This window comes from Oncorhynchus masou, chromosome 25 (assembly GCF_036934945.1).
Source record: "Oncorhynchus masou masou isolate Uvic2021 chromosome 25, UVic_Omas_1.1, whole genome shotgun sequence".
Taxonomy (NCBI): domain Eukaryota; kingdom Metazoa; phylum Chordata; class Actinopteri; order Salmoniformes; family Salmonidae; genus Oncorhynchus; species Oncorhynchus masou.
This window is the reverse complement of record NC_088236.1, coordinates 7,030,044-7,047,969: the sequence shown is the minus strand read 5'-3', so window position 1 is coordinate 7,047,969 and position 17,926 is coordinate 7,030,044. Positions and strand designations below refer to the sequence as shown.

At 45.5% G+C, this 17,926-nt stretch overlaps 2 protein-coding genes across 3 annotated transcripts in view; one reads left to right on the top strand and one right to left on the bottom strand.

Annotated features, from left to right (window-relative positions):
* The window catches only part of LOC135513724 (anthrax toxin receptor 2-like), a 1,178,227-nt gene that overhangs the window by 722,215 nt on the left and 438,086 nt on the right, over nucleotides 1–17,926 (top strand). The gene's annotated exons all lie outside the window — the stretch shown is intronic.
* The window catches only part of LOC135513722 (BMP-2-inducible protein kinase-like), a 124,707-nt gene that overhangs the window by 48,922 nt on the left and 57,859 nt on the right, over nucleotides 1–17,926 (bottom strand). For both annotated transcript variants that reach the window (XM_064936608.1, XM_064936609.1), the window contains exons 3-7: nucleotides 13,224–13,329; nucleotides 12,819–12,961; nucleotides 10,912–11,033; nucleotides 9,462–9,543; nucleotides 6,816–6,948 (exon numbers count right to left, since the gene is read on the bottom strand). In XM_064936608.1, the coding sequence (XP_064792680.1) occupies nucleotides 6,816–6,948; nucleotides 9,462–9,543; nucleotides 10,912–11,033; nucleotides 12,819–12,961; nucleotides 13,224–13,329 (586 nt within the window). The remainder of the gene's footprint in view (nucleotides 1–6,815; nucleotides 6,949–9,461; nucleotides 9,544–10,911; nucleotides 11,034–12,818; nucleotides 12,962–13,223; nucleotides 13,330–17,926) is intronic.

Below are 17,926 nucleotides of genomic sequence, written 5' to 3'. Positions count from 1 at the left end.
TATCCTGGAGTAGAGGGGACATATAGTTTACTATATCCTGGAGTAGAGGAGACATATAGTTTACTATATCCTGGAGTAGAGGGGACATATAGTTTACTATATCCAGGAGTAGAGGGGACATATAGTTTACTATATCCAGGAGTAGAGGGGACATATAGTTTACTATATCCTGGAGGAGGCATATAGTTTACTGTATCCTGGAGTAGAGGGGACACATAGTTTACTATATCCTGGAGTAGAGGGGACATATAGTTTAATATATCCTGGAGTAGAGGGGACATATAGTTTACTATATCCTGGAGTAGAGGGGACATATAGTTGACTATATCCTGGAGTAGAGGGGACATATAGTTGACTATATCCTGGAGTAGAGGGGACATATAGTTGACTATATCCTGGAGTAGAGGGGACATATAGTTTACTATATCCTGGGGTAGAGGGGACATATAGTTGACTATATCCTGGAGTAGAGGGGACATATAGTTTAATATATCCTGGAGTAGAGGGGACATATAGTTTAATATATCCTGGAGTAGAGGGGACATATAGTTTACTATATCCTGGAGTAGAGGGGACATATAGTTTACTATATCCTGTAGTAGAGGGGACATATAGTTTACTATATCCTGTAGTAGAGGGGACATATAGTTTACTATATCCTGTAGTAGAGGGGACATATAGTTTACTATATCCTGGAGTAGAGGGGACATATAGTTTACTATATCCAGGAGTAGAGGGGACATATAGTTTACTATATCCAGGAGTAGAGGAGGCATATAGTTTACTATATCCTGGAGTAGAGGGGACACATAGTTAACTATATCCTGGAGTAGAGGGGACATATAGTTTAATATATCCTGGAGTAGAGGGGGCATATAGTTTACTATATCCTGTAGTAGAGGGGACATATAGTTTACTATATCCAGGAGTAGAGGGGACATATAGTTTACTATATCCTGGAGGAGGCATATAGTTTACTATATCCTGGAGTAGAGGGGACACATAGTTTACTATATCCTGGAGTAGAGGGGACATATAGTTTAATATATCCTGGAGTAGAGGGGACATATAGTTTAATATATCCTGGAGTAGAGGGGACATATAGTTTACTATATCCTGGAGTAGAGGGGACATATAGTTTACTATATCCTGGAGTAGAGGGGACATATAGTTTACTATATCCTGGAGTAGAGGGGACATATAGTTTACTATATCCTGGAGTAGAGGGGACATATAGTTGACTATATCCTGGAGTAGAGGGGACATATAGTTTAATATATCCTCGAGTAGAGGGGACATATAGTTTAATATATCCTGGAGTAGAGGGGACATATAGTTTAATATATCCTGGAGTAGAGGGGACATATAGTTTACTATATCCTGGAGTAGAGGGGACATATAGTTTACTATATCCTGGAGTAGAGGGGACATATAGTTTACTATATCCTGGAGTAGAGGAGACATATAGTTTACTATATCCTGGAGTAGAGGGGACATATAGTTTACTATATCCTGGAGTAGAGGGGACATATAGTTTACTATATCCAGGAGTAGAGGGGACATATAGTTTACTATATCCAGGAGTAGAGGGGACATATAGTTTACTATATCCTGGAGGAGGCATATAGTTTACTATATCCTGGAGTAGAGGGGACACATAGTTTACTATATCCTGGAGTAGAGGGGACATATAGTTTAATATATCCTGGAGTAGAGGGGACATATAGTTTACTATATCCTGTAGTAGAGGGGACATATAGATTACTATATCCTGGAGTAGAGGGGACATATAGTTTACTATATCCAGGAGTAGAGGGGACATATAGTTTACTATATCCTGGAGGAGGCATATAGTTTACTATATCCTGGAGTAGAGGGGACACATAGTTTACTATATCCTGGAGTAGAGGGGACATATAGTTTAATATATCCTGGAGTAGAGGGGACATATAGTTTACTATATCCTGGAGTAGAGGGGACATATAGTTTACTATATCCTGGAGTAGAGGGGACATATAGTTTACTATATCCTGGAGTAGAGGGGACATATAGTTGACTATATCCTGGAGTAGAGGGGACATATAGTTTAATATATCCTCGAGTAGAGGGGACATATAGTTTAATATATCCTCGAGTAGAGGGGACATATAGTTGACTATATCCTGGAGTAGAGGGGACATATAGTTTACTATATCCTGGAGAAGAGGGGACATATAGTTTACTATATCCTGGAGAAGAGGGGACATATAGTTTACTATATCCAGGAGTAGAGGGGACATATAGTTAACTATATCCTGGAGAAGAGGAGACATATAGTTTACTATATCCTGGAGTAGAGGAGACATATAGTTTACTATATCCAGTAGAGGAGACATATAGTTTAATATATCCTGGAGTAGAGGGGACATATAGTTTACTATATCCTGGAGTAGAGGGGACATATAGTTTAATATATCCTGGAGTAGAGGGGACATATAGTTTACTATATCCTGGAGTAGAGGGGACATATAGTTTACTATATCCTGGAGTAGAGGGGACATATAGTTTACTATATCCTGGAGTAGAGGAGACATATAGTTTACTATATCCTGGAGTAGAGGGGACATATAGTTTACTATATCCTGGAGTAGAGGAGACATATAGTTTACTATATCCTGGAGTAGAGGGGACATATAGTTTACTATATCCAGGAGTAGAGGGGACATATAGTTTACTATATCCAGGAGTAGAGGGGACATATAGTTTACTATATCCTGGAGGAGGCATATAGTTTACTGTATCCTGGAGTAGAGGGGACACATAGTTTACTATATCCTGGAGTAGAGGGGACATATAGTTTAATATATCCTGGAGTAGAGGGGACATATAGTTTACTATATCCTGGAGTAGAGGGGACATATAGTTGACTATATCCTGGAGTAGAGGGGACATATAGTTGACTATATCCTGGAGTAGAGGGGACATATAGTTGACTATATCCTGGAGTAGAGGGGACATATAGTTTACTATATCCTGGGGTAGAGGGGACATATAGTTGACTATATCCTGGAGTAGAGGGGACATATAGTTTAATATATCCTGGAGTAGAGGGGACATATAGTTTAATATATCCTGGAGTAGAGGGGACATATAGTTTACTATATCCTGGAGTAGAGGGGACATATAGTTTACTATATCCTGTAGTAGAGGGGACATATAGTTTACTATATCCTGTAGTAGAGGGGACATATAGTTTACTATATCCTGTAGTAGAGGGGACATATAGTTTACTATATCCTGGAGTAGAGGGGACATATAGTTTACTATATCCAGGAGTAGAGGGGACATATAGTTTACTATATCCAGGAGTAGAGGAGGCATATAGTTTACTATATCCTGGAGTAGAGGGGACACATAGTTTACTATATCCTGGAGTAGAGGGGACACATAGTTTACTATATCCTGGAGTAGAGGGGACATATAGTTTAATATATCCTGGAGTAGAGGGGACATATAGTTTACTATATCCTGGAGTAGAGGGGACATATAGTTTACTATATCCTGGAGTAGAGGGGACATATAGTTAACTATATCCTGGAGTAGAGGGGACATATAGTTAACTATATCCTGGAGTAGAGGAGACGTATAGTTTACTATATCCTGGAGTAGAGGGGACATATAGTTGACTATATCCTGGAGTAGAGGGGACATATAGTTTACTATATCCTGGAGTAGAGGGGACATATAGTTGACTATATCCTGGAGTAGAGGGGACATATAGTTTACTATATCCTGGAGTAGAGGGGACATATAGTTTACTATATCCTGGAGTAGAGGGGACATATAGTTTACTATATCCTGGAGTAGAGGAGACATATAGTTTACTATATCCTGGAGTAGAGGGGACATATAGTTTACTATATCCAGGAGTAGAGGGGACATATAGTTTACTATATCCAGGAGTAGAGGGGACATATAGTTTACTATATCCTGGAGGAGGCATATAGTTTACTATATCCTGGAGTAGAGGGGACACATAGTTTACTATATCCTGGAGTAGAGGGGACATATAGTTTAATATATCCTGGAGTAGAGGGGACATATAGTTTACTATATCCTGTAGTAGAGGGGACATATAGATTACTATATCCTGGAGTAGAGGGGACATATAGTTTACTATATCCAGGAGTAGAGGGGACATATAGTTTACTATATCCTGGAGGAGGCATATAGTTTACTATATCCTGGAGTAGAGGGGACACATAGTTTACTATATCCTGGAGTAGAGGGGACATATAGTTTAATATATCCTGGAGTAGAGGGGACATATAGTTTACTATATCCTGGAGTAGAGGGGACATAAAGTTTACTATATCCTGGAGTAGAGGGGACATATAGTTTACTATATCCTGGAGTAGAGGGGACATATAGTTGACTATATCCTGGAGTAGAGGGGACATATAGTTTAATATATCCTCGAGTAGAGGGGACATATAGTTTAATATATCCTCGAGTAGAGGGGACATATAGTTGACTATATCCTGGAGTAGAGGGGACATATAGTTTACTATATCCTGGAGAAGAGGGGACATATAGTTTACTATATCCTGGAGAAGAGGGGACATATAGTTTACTATATCCAGGAGTAGAGGGGACATATAGTTAACTATATCCTGGAGAAGAGGAGACATATAGTTTACTATATCCTGGAGTAGAGGAGACATATAGTTTACTATATCCAGTAGAGGAGACATATAGTTTAATATATCCTGGAGTATAGGGGACATATAGTTTACTATATCCTGGAGTAGATGGGACATATAGTTTAATATATCCTGGAGTAGAGGGGACATATAGTTTACTATATCCTGGAGTAGAGGGGACATATAGTTTACTATATCCTGGAGTAGAGGGGACATATAGTTTACTATATCCTGGAGTAGAGGAGACATATAGTTTACTTTATCCTGGAGTAGAGGGGACATATAGTTTACTATATCCTGGAGTAGAGGAGACATATAGTTTACTATATCCTGGAGTAGAGGGGACATATAGTTTACTATATCCAGGAGTAGAGGGGACATATAGTTTACTATATCCAGGAGTAGAGGGGACATATAGTTTACTATATCCTGGAGGAGGCATATAGTTTACTGTATCCTGGAGTAGAGGGGACACATAGTTTACTATATCCTGGAGTAGAGGGGACATATAGTTTAATATATCCTGGAGTAGAGGGGACATATAGTTTACTATATCCTGGAGTAGAGGGGACATATAGTTTACTATATCCTGGAGTAGAGGGGACATATAGTTGACTATATCCTGGAGTAGAGGGGACATATAGTTTACTATATCCTGGAGTAGAGGGGACATATAGTCTACTATATCCTGGAGTAGAGGGGACATATAGTTTACTATATCCTGGAGTAGAGGGGACGTATAGTTTAATATATCCTGGAGTAGAGGGGACATATAGTTGACTATATCCTGGAGTAGAGGGGACATATAGTTTAATATATCCTGGAGAAGAGGGGACATATAGTTTAATATATCCTGGAGTAGAGGGGACATATAGTTTACTATATCCAGGAGTAGAGGAGACATATAGTTTACTATATCCTGGAGTAGAGGGGACATATAGTTTACTATATCCTGGAGTAGAGGAGACATATAGTTTACTATATCCAGGAGTAGAGGGGACATATAGTTTACTATATCCTGGAGTAGAGGAGACATATAGTTTACTATATCCTGGAGTAGAGGGGACATATAGTTTACTATATCCTGGAGTAGAGGAGACATATAGTTTAATATATCCTGGAGTAGAGGAGACATATAGTTTACTATATCCAGGAGTAGAGGGGACATATAGTTTACTATATCCTGGAGTAGAGGAGACATATAGTTTACTATATCCAGGAGTAGAGGGGACATATAGTTTACTATATCCTGGAGTAGAGGGGACATATAGTTTACTATATCCTGGAGGAGGCATATAGTTGACTATATCCTGGAGTAGAGGGGACATATAGTTTACTATATCCTGGAGTAGAGGGGACATATAGTTTACTATATCCTGGAGTAGAGGGGACATATAGTTTACTATATCCTGGAGAAGAGGGAACATATAGTTTACTATATCCTGGAGAAGAGGGGACATATAGTTTACTATATCCAGGAGTAGAGGGGACATCTAGTTTACTATATCCTGGAGTAGAGGAGACATATAGTTGACTATGACCTGGAGTAGAGGGGACATATAGTTGACTATATCCTGGAGTAGAGGAGACATATAGTTTACTATATCCAGGAGTAGAGGAGACATATAGTTTAATATATCCTGGAGTAGAGGAGACATATAGTTTACTATATCCTGGAGTAGAGGGGACATATAGTTGACTATATCCTGGAGTAGAGGGGACATATAGTTGACTACACATTACTTAATAGTATCGCAGACAAATCAGAGAATCCCCACTCTCCTTAAGAGAAGGCATGTACACTTTTCACAGGTGTAAAATATAAATAAGTGAATTGAAATGTGTATGAAAATACTAGTATTACCTCTCTATAATAAATTTTTCACCCTGGTACAATGCATTAAATGTCTACCTCACGTTTGACCACAAGGTGGCGATATTGGATAATATTTATATTAAAGGCCTGCAGTGGGTGTGGAAACAATGGTAGTTTGATTGGGCAAATTAATTGGAAGGTTAAATGTTTACACATCAGAAATATTCACATGACAATGTTCAATGTGGTTTAATTGTTAAATGTATTGACAGCTTTGTGGTTGGTGTGTTGCTGAGGAACAGGGCAGACGGACTTACTGATTAAGCAGTGCAACTTGAAGGAGAATTTGGAATTGTCGGGAACGACAAAGGTTCCCTCACATATGGCAACTTGACTCTCCCCGAACGGGAGCGAGAAGAAACACAGCTTGTACAACAAGCAACCAAGAGCCTGAAACAGAAGAAGCACAGCTTGTACAACAAGCAACCAAGAGCCTGAAACAGAGAAACACAGCTTGTACAACAAGCAACCAAGAGCCTGAAACAGAGAAACACAGCTTGTACAACAAGCAACCAAGAGCCCGAAACAGAAGAAACACAGCTTGTACAACAAACAACCAAGAGCCTGAAACAGAGAAACACAGCTTGTACAACATGATCTTAAACCATATTACAATACATGCCTATATGCAGTATGTTATATAACATGGACTGCTGTTACCTCTGTCAGACAAATGAAGACAGTGTATTTCTACATTCAGTTTCTCCACACCTATAATTCCCCCCCCCCACCCCACCCCAAACCCAGATTCGTCCATCGGACTGCCAGATGGTGAAGCGTGATTCATCGCTCCAGAAAACGCGTTTCCACGGCTCCAGAGTCCAATGGCGGCAAAGTTTTTACACCACTCCAGACGACGATTGGCATTGCGCATGGTGATCATAGTTTTGTGTGCGGCTGCTCGGCCACGGAAACCCAGTTCCTGCGTTGATGTCACTTCCAGAGGCAGTTAGGAACTCAGTATGTGAGTGTTGCAACCCGAGGACAGATAAAACATTGTACCCGCTACGTGCTTCAGCACTCAGTGGTTCCGTTCTGTGAGCTGCCACTTGGCAGCAGAGCCGTTGTTTCTCCTAGATGTTTCCCACTTCACAAAAACAGCACTGACAGTTGACCGGGGGGCAGCTCTAGCAGCTCCAGCCGGACAGAAATTTAACGAACACACTTGAAAGGTGGCATGCTATCACGGTGTCACGTTGAAAGTCACTGAGCTCTTCAGTAAAGACATTCTACTTGTCGATGTTGTTTGTCTATGGAGATTGCATGGTGGTGTGCTGTATTTTATACACCTGTCAGCAACTGGTGTGGCTGAAATATTAGAATCCGCGAATTTGAAGGGGTGTCCACAGTTGTGGCCATGCTGGGTACATTCACAACACACACACACACACAACTCAAGCGCTTTTGTTACTGACTGGCTAGAGTCCACACACACCTCCGCGTATATACACACACACACACACACCCCTAGGCTTCCGTACACACACCCCTAGGCTTCCTACACACACACCCCTAGGTTTCCGTACACACACCCCTAGGTTTCCGTACACACACACACACACACACCCCTAGGTTTCCGTACACACGTACACACACCCCTAGGTTTCCGTACACACGTACACACACCCCTAGGTTTCCGTACACACGCACACACACCCCTAGGTTTCCGTACACACAAACACCCCTAGGTTTCCGTACACACACACACACCCCCTAGGTTTCCGTACACACACACACACCCCTAGGTTTCCGTACACACACACCCCCCTAGGTTTCCGTACACAAACACCCCCCTAGGTTTCCGTACACAAACACCCCCCTAGGTTTCCGTACACACACACACCCCTAGGTTTCCGTACACACACACACCCCTAGGTTTCCGTACACACACACACCCCTAGGTTTCCGTACACACACACACCCCTAGGTTTCCGTACACACACACACCCCTAGGTTTCCGTACACACACACACCCCTAGGTTTCCGTACACACACACACACACACCCCTAGGTTTCCGTACACACACACACACCCCTAGGTTTCCGTACACACACACACCCCTAGGCTTCCGTACACACACACACACCCCTAGGCTTCCGTACACACACACACACACCCCCCTAGGTTTCCGTACACACACACACCCCTAGGTTTCCGTACACACACACACACACACACACACACACACACACACACACACCCCTAGGTTTCCGTACACACACACACACCCCTAGGTTTCCGTACACACACACACACACACCCCCTAGGTTTCCGTACACACACACACACACACACACCCCCCTAGGTTTCCGTACACACACACCCCCATAGGTTTCCGTACACACACACACCCCTAGGTTTCCGTACACACACACACACACACCCCTAGGTTTCCGTACACACACACACCCCTAGGTTTCCGTACACACACACACACCCCTAGGTTTCTGTACACACACCCCTAGGTTTCCGTACACACACCCCTAGGTTTCCGTACACACACCCCTAGGTTTCCGTACACACACCCCTAGGTTTCCGTACACACACACACACACACACACACCCCTAGGTTTCCGTACACACACACACCCCTAGGTTTCCGTACACACACACACACACCCCTAGGCTTCCGTACACACACACACCCCTAGGCTTCCGTACACACACACACCCCTAGGCTTCCGTAAACACACACACACCTCTAGGTTTCCGTACACACACACCCCTAGGTTTCCGTACACACACACACACACACCCCTAGGTTTCCGTACACACACACACACACACACCCCTAGGTTTCCGTACACACACACACACACCCCTAGGTTTCCGTACACACACACCCCTAGGCTTCCGTACACACACACCCCTAGGTTTCCGTACACACACCACAACCACTTACCCAGATATCAGCCTTGGTGGTAATGGCCTTCCCTGCGTACACGTTGATCATCTCTGGAGCTCGATAAGACAGGGTCGTGTACCTACACACACACACACACACACACACACACACATTAAGTGCTCAGCGTCAAAAGTCATGTGCGTTTCAGTTCTAGTGTTATGCAAGTATGAAGCAGCTGAAATTATTCCCTATATAGTGCACTACTATAGACCAGAGCCCTATTCCCTATATAGTGCACTACTTTAGACCAGAGCCCTATTCCCTATATAGTGCACTACTTTAGACCAGAGCCCTATTCCCTATATAGTGCACAACTTTAGACCAGAGCCCTATTCCCTATATAGTGCACTACTTTAGACCAGAGCCCTATTCCCTATATAGTGCACTACTTTAGACCAGAGCCCTATTCCCTATATAGTGCACTACTTTAGACCAGAGCCCTATTCCCTATAAAGTGCATTACTTTAGACCAGAGCCCTATTCCCTATATAGTGCACTACATTTGCCCAGAGCCCTATTCCCTATATAATGCTCTACTGTTGACCAGAGCCTTATTCCCTACATAGTGCTCTAATGTTGACCAGAGCCCTATTCCCTACATAGTGCTCTACTGTTGACCAGAGCCCTATTCCCTACATAGTGCTCTACTGTTGACCAGAGCCCTATTCCCTATTTAGTGCACTACTGTTGACCAGAGCCCTATTCCCTACATAGTGCTCTACTGTTGACCAGAGCCCTATTCCCTACATAGTGCTCTACTGTTGACCAGAGCCCTATTCCCTACATAGTGCTCTACTGTTGACCAGAGCCCTATTCCCTACATAGTGCTCTACTGTTGACCAGAGCCCTATTCCCTATTTAGTGCACTACTGTTGACCAGAGCCCTATTCCCTACATAGTGCTCTACTGTTGACCAGAGCCCTATTCCCTATTTAGTGCACTACTGTAGACCAGAGATCACGTTCGTGCACTGCATAGTGCAATGTTTGAGTGCAGGGCTGAAGTGGAGAACACCTCATTTAAAGGGTCCGTTCATAAACCATTCATAAGGTGTTTATAAACCTGTAAGGCATTTACAAACAGTACACCACTCCTCATTTATGAGTCATTACTCCCACGTGTAAACAGTAGTTATTTCAGACATTTATATGTCCTTAACCATCCTGTGTTGTGTGATTATTCCGTTACCAGGTACTGATGGAATGTCTACCAATGGCATGCCCATCTTTTAGTGAGAAATTACACCATACAGGACAGCCCTGGCAAAGACAGCCCTGGCAAAGACAGCCCTGGCAAAGACAGCCCTGGCAAAGACAGCCCTGGCAAAGACAGCCTTTACAGTCAATCCGATGGACAATCGTGACTCAGTGATGACGTGTATCTACAAATGTATGCACATAGATGACAAGTGAGGCACACACACACACTCAAAAGGTCACCCACTCACTTCTTGATTTCGTCCTCCACGGCGGTCACTCCGTCTTTGTGTGGGAGCAGCACCTTGTGAGTAGCACTTCCAAAATCACACAGAACATAACTCCCATTATCACTGAGGAGGATGTTCTCTACCTGGAGGAGACAGGGGGGGGAGGGGAGAGACGAAACTTTAGTAAGAGATGGACAGAAGGGGGAGATGAAGGTGAAAAAAAAGGACGTAAATGATTGAAAGCGACATTGATGGAGGAAGGAGACCGAGAGACAGAGCGAGACAAAGCGAGAGCGAGAGACAAAGCGAGAGAGAGAGACAAAGCGAGAGAGAGAGACAAAGCGAGAGAGAGAGAGAGAGAGAGACAAAGCGAGAGAGAGAGAGAGACAAAGCGAGAGAGAGAGAGACAAAGCGAGAGAGAGAGAGAGAGAGAGAGAGAGAGACAAAGCGAGAGAGAGAGAGAGAGACAAAGCGAGAGAGAGAGAGAGAGAGAGAGAGAGAGAGAGAGAGAGAGAGAGAGAGAGAGAGAGACAAAGTGAGAGAGAGAGGGAGAGAGAGCGACAGAGCGAGAGAGAGAGAGAGAGAGAGAGAGAGACACAAAGCGAGAGAGAGAGAGACAAAGCGAGAGAGAGAGAGACAAAGCGAGAGAGAGAGAGAGAGAGAGAGAGAGAGAGAGAGAGAGAGAGAGAGACAAAGCGAGAGAGAGAGAGAGAGAGAGAGACAAAGCGAGAGAGGGAGAGAGAGAGACAAAGCGAGAGAGAGAGAGAGAGAGACAAAGCGAGAGAGAGAGAGAGAGAGACAAAGCGAGAGAGAGAGAGACAAAGCGAGAGAGAGAGAGACAAAGCGAGAGAGAGAGAGAGAGAGAGACAAAGCGAGAGAGAGAGAGAGAGAGAGAGAGAGAGAGAGAGAGACAAAGTGAGAGAGAGAGGGAGAGAGAGCGACAGAGCGAGAGCGAGAGCGCGAGAGAGAGAGCGCGAGAGAGAGAGAGCGCGAGAGAGAGAGGAGTGGGGAGAGTGTCACTGACTGCCCAAATTACAATGTGGATGGTGAGGTAGCTGGACTACTAAAGCTGGCCAATAGAAAATGCTGGACTACTAAAGCTGGCCAATAGAAAATGAGTTTATTCACAGGACTTGGGACAGGTTCTGTTTTGTTGACTGTTTTAGTCCACAGCAGAGAGATATGCCAAGATACACAAAACATTACTGAGGGAGAGAGGAACGAGAGAGGAACGAGAGAGGAACGAGAGAGGGACAGGATGAATATTGGATTGAAAGGGACACAAAGGGTGAAATGATGGGAGAAGGAGAGGGGGGAGGGGGGGACAGAGACACAAAGGACAGAAGGGGAAAGAGAGCTGAATGACTCAGACACACAGTCTTGTACAGCTAACCTTGTGGGGACACACAATTCAGTCCCCTTCAAAATCCTATTTTCCCTAACCCTAAACGCCTAACCCTAAACGCCTAACCCTAACCAGTCCTCCCACTTTCACCTGTACTCTTACCCTAAACGCCTAACCCTAACCAGTCCTCCCACTTTCACCTGTACTCTTACCCTAACCGGGCAGACCCCCGTGTTAGGACGGCCCGGGCAGACCCCCGTGTTAGGATAATGGATAAAGGTGGAGGTAGAGGGGGGGGATTAAGGATAAACGCATTGTGGCAGACGATAGGAAGAGGAGGGGGAGAAGGGGTCAAGGATGAAGAGGAAGAGAGAATATGACAGAGGAAGAGGAGCATTGAGAGGTGGACAATGAGAAGAAGGAAAACTATACAGAACAGAGAAACACAAACGATGTGGTCAAGGAGAGAGTAGAGAGGAGCGAGAAGGACCGCGGTCTGTTTCTTCTTACCTTTAGGTCCCTGTGTATGAGGTGTGTTACACTGATGTGTGTGTGTGTGTGTGTGTGTGTTTCTTCTCCTTACCTTCAGGTCCCTGTGTATGACAGGGGTTCTACACTGATGCAGCCTGGCCACAGCCTCACAGGTATCAGTGAAGATGGTCAACACCTCCGGCTCCGTAAACCCTGTATGGAGACGCTGGTTCATCTGCTTCACTACCTGACCAGCTGGGGAGGACGGGAGGACGGGGGGGTGGGGGACGGACGAGAAGAGACAGGAGAAGGGAGGACGGGGGGGGGGGGGCAGGAGAGTGAAAAAGAGGGGGAGAATGAGGTTGTGGGTGAGAGAAGATAAGGTGAATGTTTAAGGAATATTTGTTGAACTCTGAAGTATATTTGTCCCATATCTGTATATTCAATAAAACAAATGACCTTACCGGACCGAACAACTGTATGAAAATGGAAGAGGGGGGGGACCCAAAACTCTTACCTTTACAGTACTCCATGAGGATAAGGACCTCCCAGACACTGTCCCCTACAGAGTTGATGGTAGAGTCCAGGTAGTTCACTATGTTCTTATGACCTGACAGCTCTTTCTGCAGAAGAAGGAGGAGGACATTCTAAGAGATCGCTACAGAGACCGCTACAGAGATCGCTACAGAGACCGCTACAGAGACCGCTACAGAGACCGCTACAGAGACCGCTACAGAGACCGCTACAGAGACCGCTACAGAGACCGCTACAGAGACCGCTATGAGACCGCTACAGAGACCGCTACAGAGACCGCTACAGAGATCGATACAGCGCATTCAGAAAGTATTCAGACCCCTTGACTTTTTCCACATTTTGCTACGTTACAGCCTCATTCTAAAAGGGATTCAAATGTTTTTATTGTTCCCTCAATCTACTGTAGATGGAGGACATTGGGGGCTAGTTCTCCTCATAGAAGTGAAGTCCGTCATCAGTCCAACCATCAGGTGTTGGTCTTTGTTTCTTAGTGTTCACGTCCTGTCCCAGTGTGTCACAGCCACCTCACATCTACGGTAGTCACAGTTACAGCCACCTCACATCTACGGTAGTCACAGTTACAGCCACCTCACATCTACGGTAGTCACAGTCACCTCACATCTACGGTAGTCACAGTCACAGTCACCTCACATCTACGGTAGTCACAGTCACCTCACATCTACGGTAGTCACAGCCACCTCACATCTACGGTAGTTACAGTTACAGTCACCTCACATCTACGGTAGTCACAGTTACGGCCACCTCACATCTACGGTGGTCACAGTTACGGCCACCTCACATCTACGGTAGTCACAGTTACAGTCACCTCACATCTACGGTAGTCACAGTTACGGCCACCTCACATCTACGGTAGTCACAGCTACCTCACATCTACGGTAGTCACAGTTACAGTCACCTCACATCTACGGTAGTCACAGCCACCTCACATCTACGGTAGTTACAGTTACAGCCACCTCACATCTACGGTAGTCACAGTTACAGCCACCTCACATCTACGGTAGTTACAGTTACAGTCACATCTACGGTAGTCACAGCTACCTCACATCTACGGTAGTCACAGCCACCTCACATCTACGGTAGTCACAGTCACAGCCACATCACATCTACGGTAGTCACAGTCACCTCACATCTACGGTAGTCACAGTCACCTCACATCTACGGTAGTCACAGTCACCTCACATCTACGGTAGTTACAGTCACAGTCACCTCACATCTACGGTAGTTACAGTCACAGTCACCTCACATCTACGGTAGTTACAGTCACAGCCACCTCACATCTACGGTAGTCACAGTCACCTCACATCTACGGTAGTCACAGTCACCTCACATCTACGGTAGTCACAGTCACCTCACATCTACGGTAGTCACAGTTACAGTCACCTCACATCTACGGTAGTCACAGTTACGGCCACCTCACATCTACGGTAGTCACAGTTACAGTCACCTCACATCTACGGTAGTCACAGTTACGGCCACCTCACATCTACGGTAGTCACAGTTACAGTCACCTCACATCTACGGTAGTCACAGTTACAGTCACCTCACATCTACGGTAGTCACAGCCACCTCACATCTACGGTAGTCACAGTTACAGCCACCTCACATCTACGGTAGTCACAGTTACAGCCACCTCACATCTACGGTAGTCACAGTTACAGCCACCTCACATCTACGGTAGTTACAGTTACAGTCACATCTACGGTAGTCACAGCTACCTCACATCTACGGTAGTCACAGCCACCTCACATCTACGGTAGTCACAGTCACAGCCACATCACATCTACGGTAGTCACAGTCACCTCACATCTACGGTAGTCACAGTCACCTCACATCTACGGTAGTCACAGCTACCTCACATCTACGGTAGTCACAGTCACCTCACATCTACGGTAGTTACAGTCACCTCACATCTACGGTAGTTACAGTCACAGTCACCTCACATCTACGGTAGTCACAGCTACCTCACATCTACGGTAGTCACAGTCACCTCACATCTACGGTAGTCACAGTCACCTCACATCTACGGTAGTCACAGTCACCTCACATCTACGGTAGTCACAGTTACAGCCACCTCACATCTACGGTAGTCACAGTTACAGCCACATCACATCTACGGTAGTCACAGTCACAGCCACCTCACATCTACGGTAGTCACAGTCACAGCCACCTCACATCTACGGTAGTCACAGCCACCTCACATCTACGGTAGTTACAGTCACAGTCACCTCACATCTACGGTAGTCACAGCCACCTCACATCTACGGTAGTCACAGTCACCTCACATCTACGGTAGTCACAGTCACCTCACATCTACGGTAGTCACAGTCACCTCACATCTACGGTAGTCACAGCCACAGTCACCTCATCTACGGTAGTCACAGTCACCTCACATCTACGGTAGTCACAGTCACCTCACATCTACGGTAGTCACAGTCACCTCACATCTACGGTAGTCACAGTCACAGTCACCTCACATCTACGGTAGTCACTGCCACAGTCACCTCACATCTACGGTAGTCACTGCCACCTCACATCTACGGTAGTCACAGCTACCTCACATCTACGGTAGTCACAGCTACCTCACATCTACGGTAGTCACAGCTACCTCACATCTACGGTAGTCACAGTCACCTCACATCTACGGTAGTCACAGTCACCTCACATCTACGGTAGTCACAGTCACCTCACATCTACGGTCGTTACAGTCACAGTCACCTCACATCTACGGTAGTTACAGTCACAGTCACCTCACATCTACGGTAGTTACAGTCACAGCCACCTCACATCTACGGTAGTCACAGTCACCTCACATCTACGGTAGTCACAGTCACCTCACATCTACGGTAGTCACAGTCACCTCACATCTACGGTAGTCACAGTCACCTCACATCTACGGTAGTCACAGTCACCTCACATCTACGGTAGTCACAGTTACAGTCACCTCACATCTACGGTAGTCACAGTTACGGCCACCTCACATCTACGGTAGTCACAGTTACAGTCACCTCACATCTACGGTAGTCACAGCCACCTCACATCTACGGTAGTCACAGCCACCTCACATCTACGGTAGTCACAGTTACAGCCACCTCACATCTACGGTAGTCACAGTTACAGCCACCTCACATCTACGGTAGTCACAGTTACAGCCACCTCACATCTACGGTAGTTACAGTTACAGTCACATCTACGGTAGTCACAGCTACCTCACATCTACGGTAGTCACAGCCACCTCACATCTACGGTAGTCACAGTCACAGCCACATCACATCTACGGTAGTCACAGTCACCTCACATCTACGGTAGTCACAGTCACCTCACATCTACGGTAGTCACAGCTACCTCACATCTACGGTAGTCACAGCTACCTCACATCTACGGTAGTCACAGTCACCTCACATCTACGGTAGTTACAGTCACCTCACATCTACGGTAGTTACAGTCACAGTCACCTCACATCTACGGTAGTCACAGCTACCTCACATCTACGGTAGTCACAGTCACCTCACATCTACGGTAGTCACAGTCACCTCACATCTACGGTAGTCACAGTCACCTCACATCTACGGTAGTCACAGTTACAGCCACCTCACATCTACGGTAGTCACAGTTACAGCCACATCACATCTACGGTAGTCACAGTCACAGCCACCTCACATCTACGGTAGTCACAGTCACAGCCACCTCACATCTACGGTAGTCACAGCCACCTCACATCTACGGTAGTTACAGTCACAGTCACCTCACATCTACGGTAGTCACAGTTACAGCCACCTCACATCTACGGTAGTTAGCCACCTCACATCTACGGTAGTCACAGCCACCTCACATCTACGGTAGTCACAGCCACCTCACATCTACGGTAGTTACAGTCACAGTCACCTCACATCTACGGTAGTCACAGCCACCTCACATCTACGGTAGTCACAGTCACCTCACATCTACGGTAGTCACAGTCACCTCACATCTACGGTAGTCACAGTCACCTCACATCTACGGTAGTCACAGTCACCTCACATCTACGGTAGTCACAGCCACAGTCACCTCATCTACGGTAGTCACAGTCACCTCACATCTACGGTAGTCACAGTCACCTCACATCTACGGTAGTCACAGTCACCTCACATCTACGGTAGTCACAGTCACAGTCACCTCACATCTACGGTAGTCACTGCCACAGTCACCTCACATCTACGGTAGTCACTGCCACCTCACATCTACGGTAGTCACAGCTACCTCACATCTACGGTAGTCACAGCTACCTCACATCTACGGTAGTCACAGCTACCTCACATCTACGGTAGTCACAGCTACCTCACATCTACGGTAGTCACAGTCACCTCACATCTACGGTAGTCACAGTCACCTCACATCTACGGTAGTCACAGTCACCTCACATCTACGGTAGTCACAGTCACAGTCACCACACATCTACGGTAGTCACAGTTACAGCCACCTCACATCTACGGTAGTCACAGCCACCTGATATCTACGGTAGTCACAGTTACAGCCACCTCACATCTACGGTAGTCACAGCCACCTGACATCTACGGTAGTCACAGCCACCTGACATCTACGGTAGTCACAGCCACCTCACATCTACGGTAGGCACAGCCACCTGACATCTACGGTAGTCACAGTTACAGCCACCTCACATCTACGGTA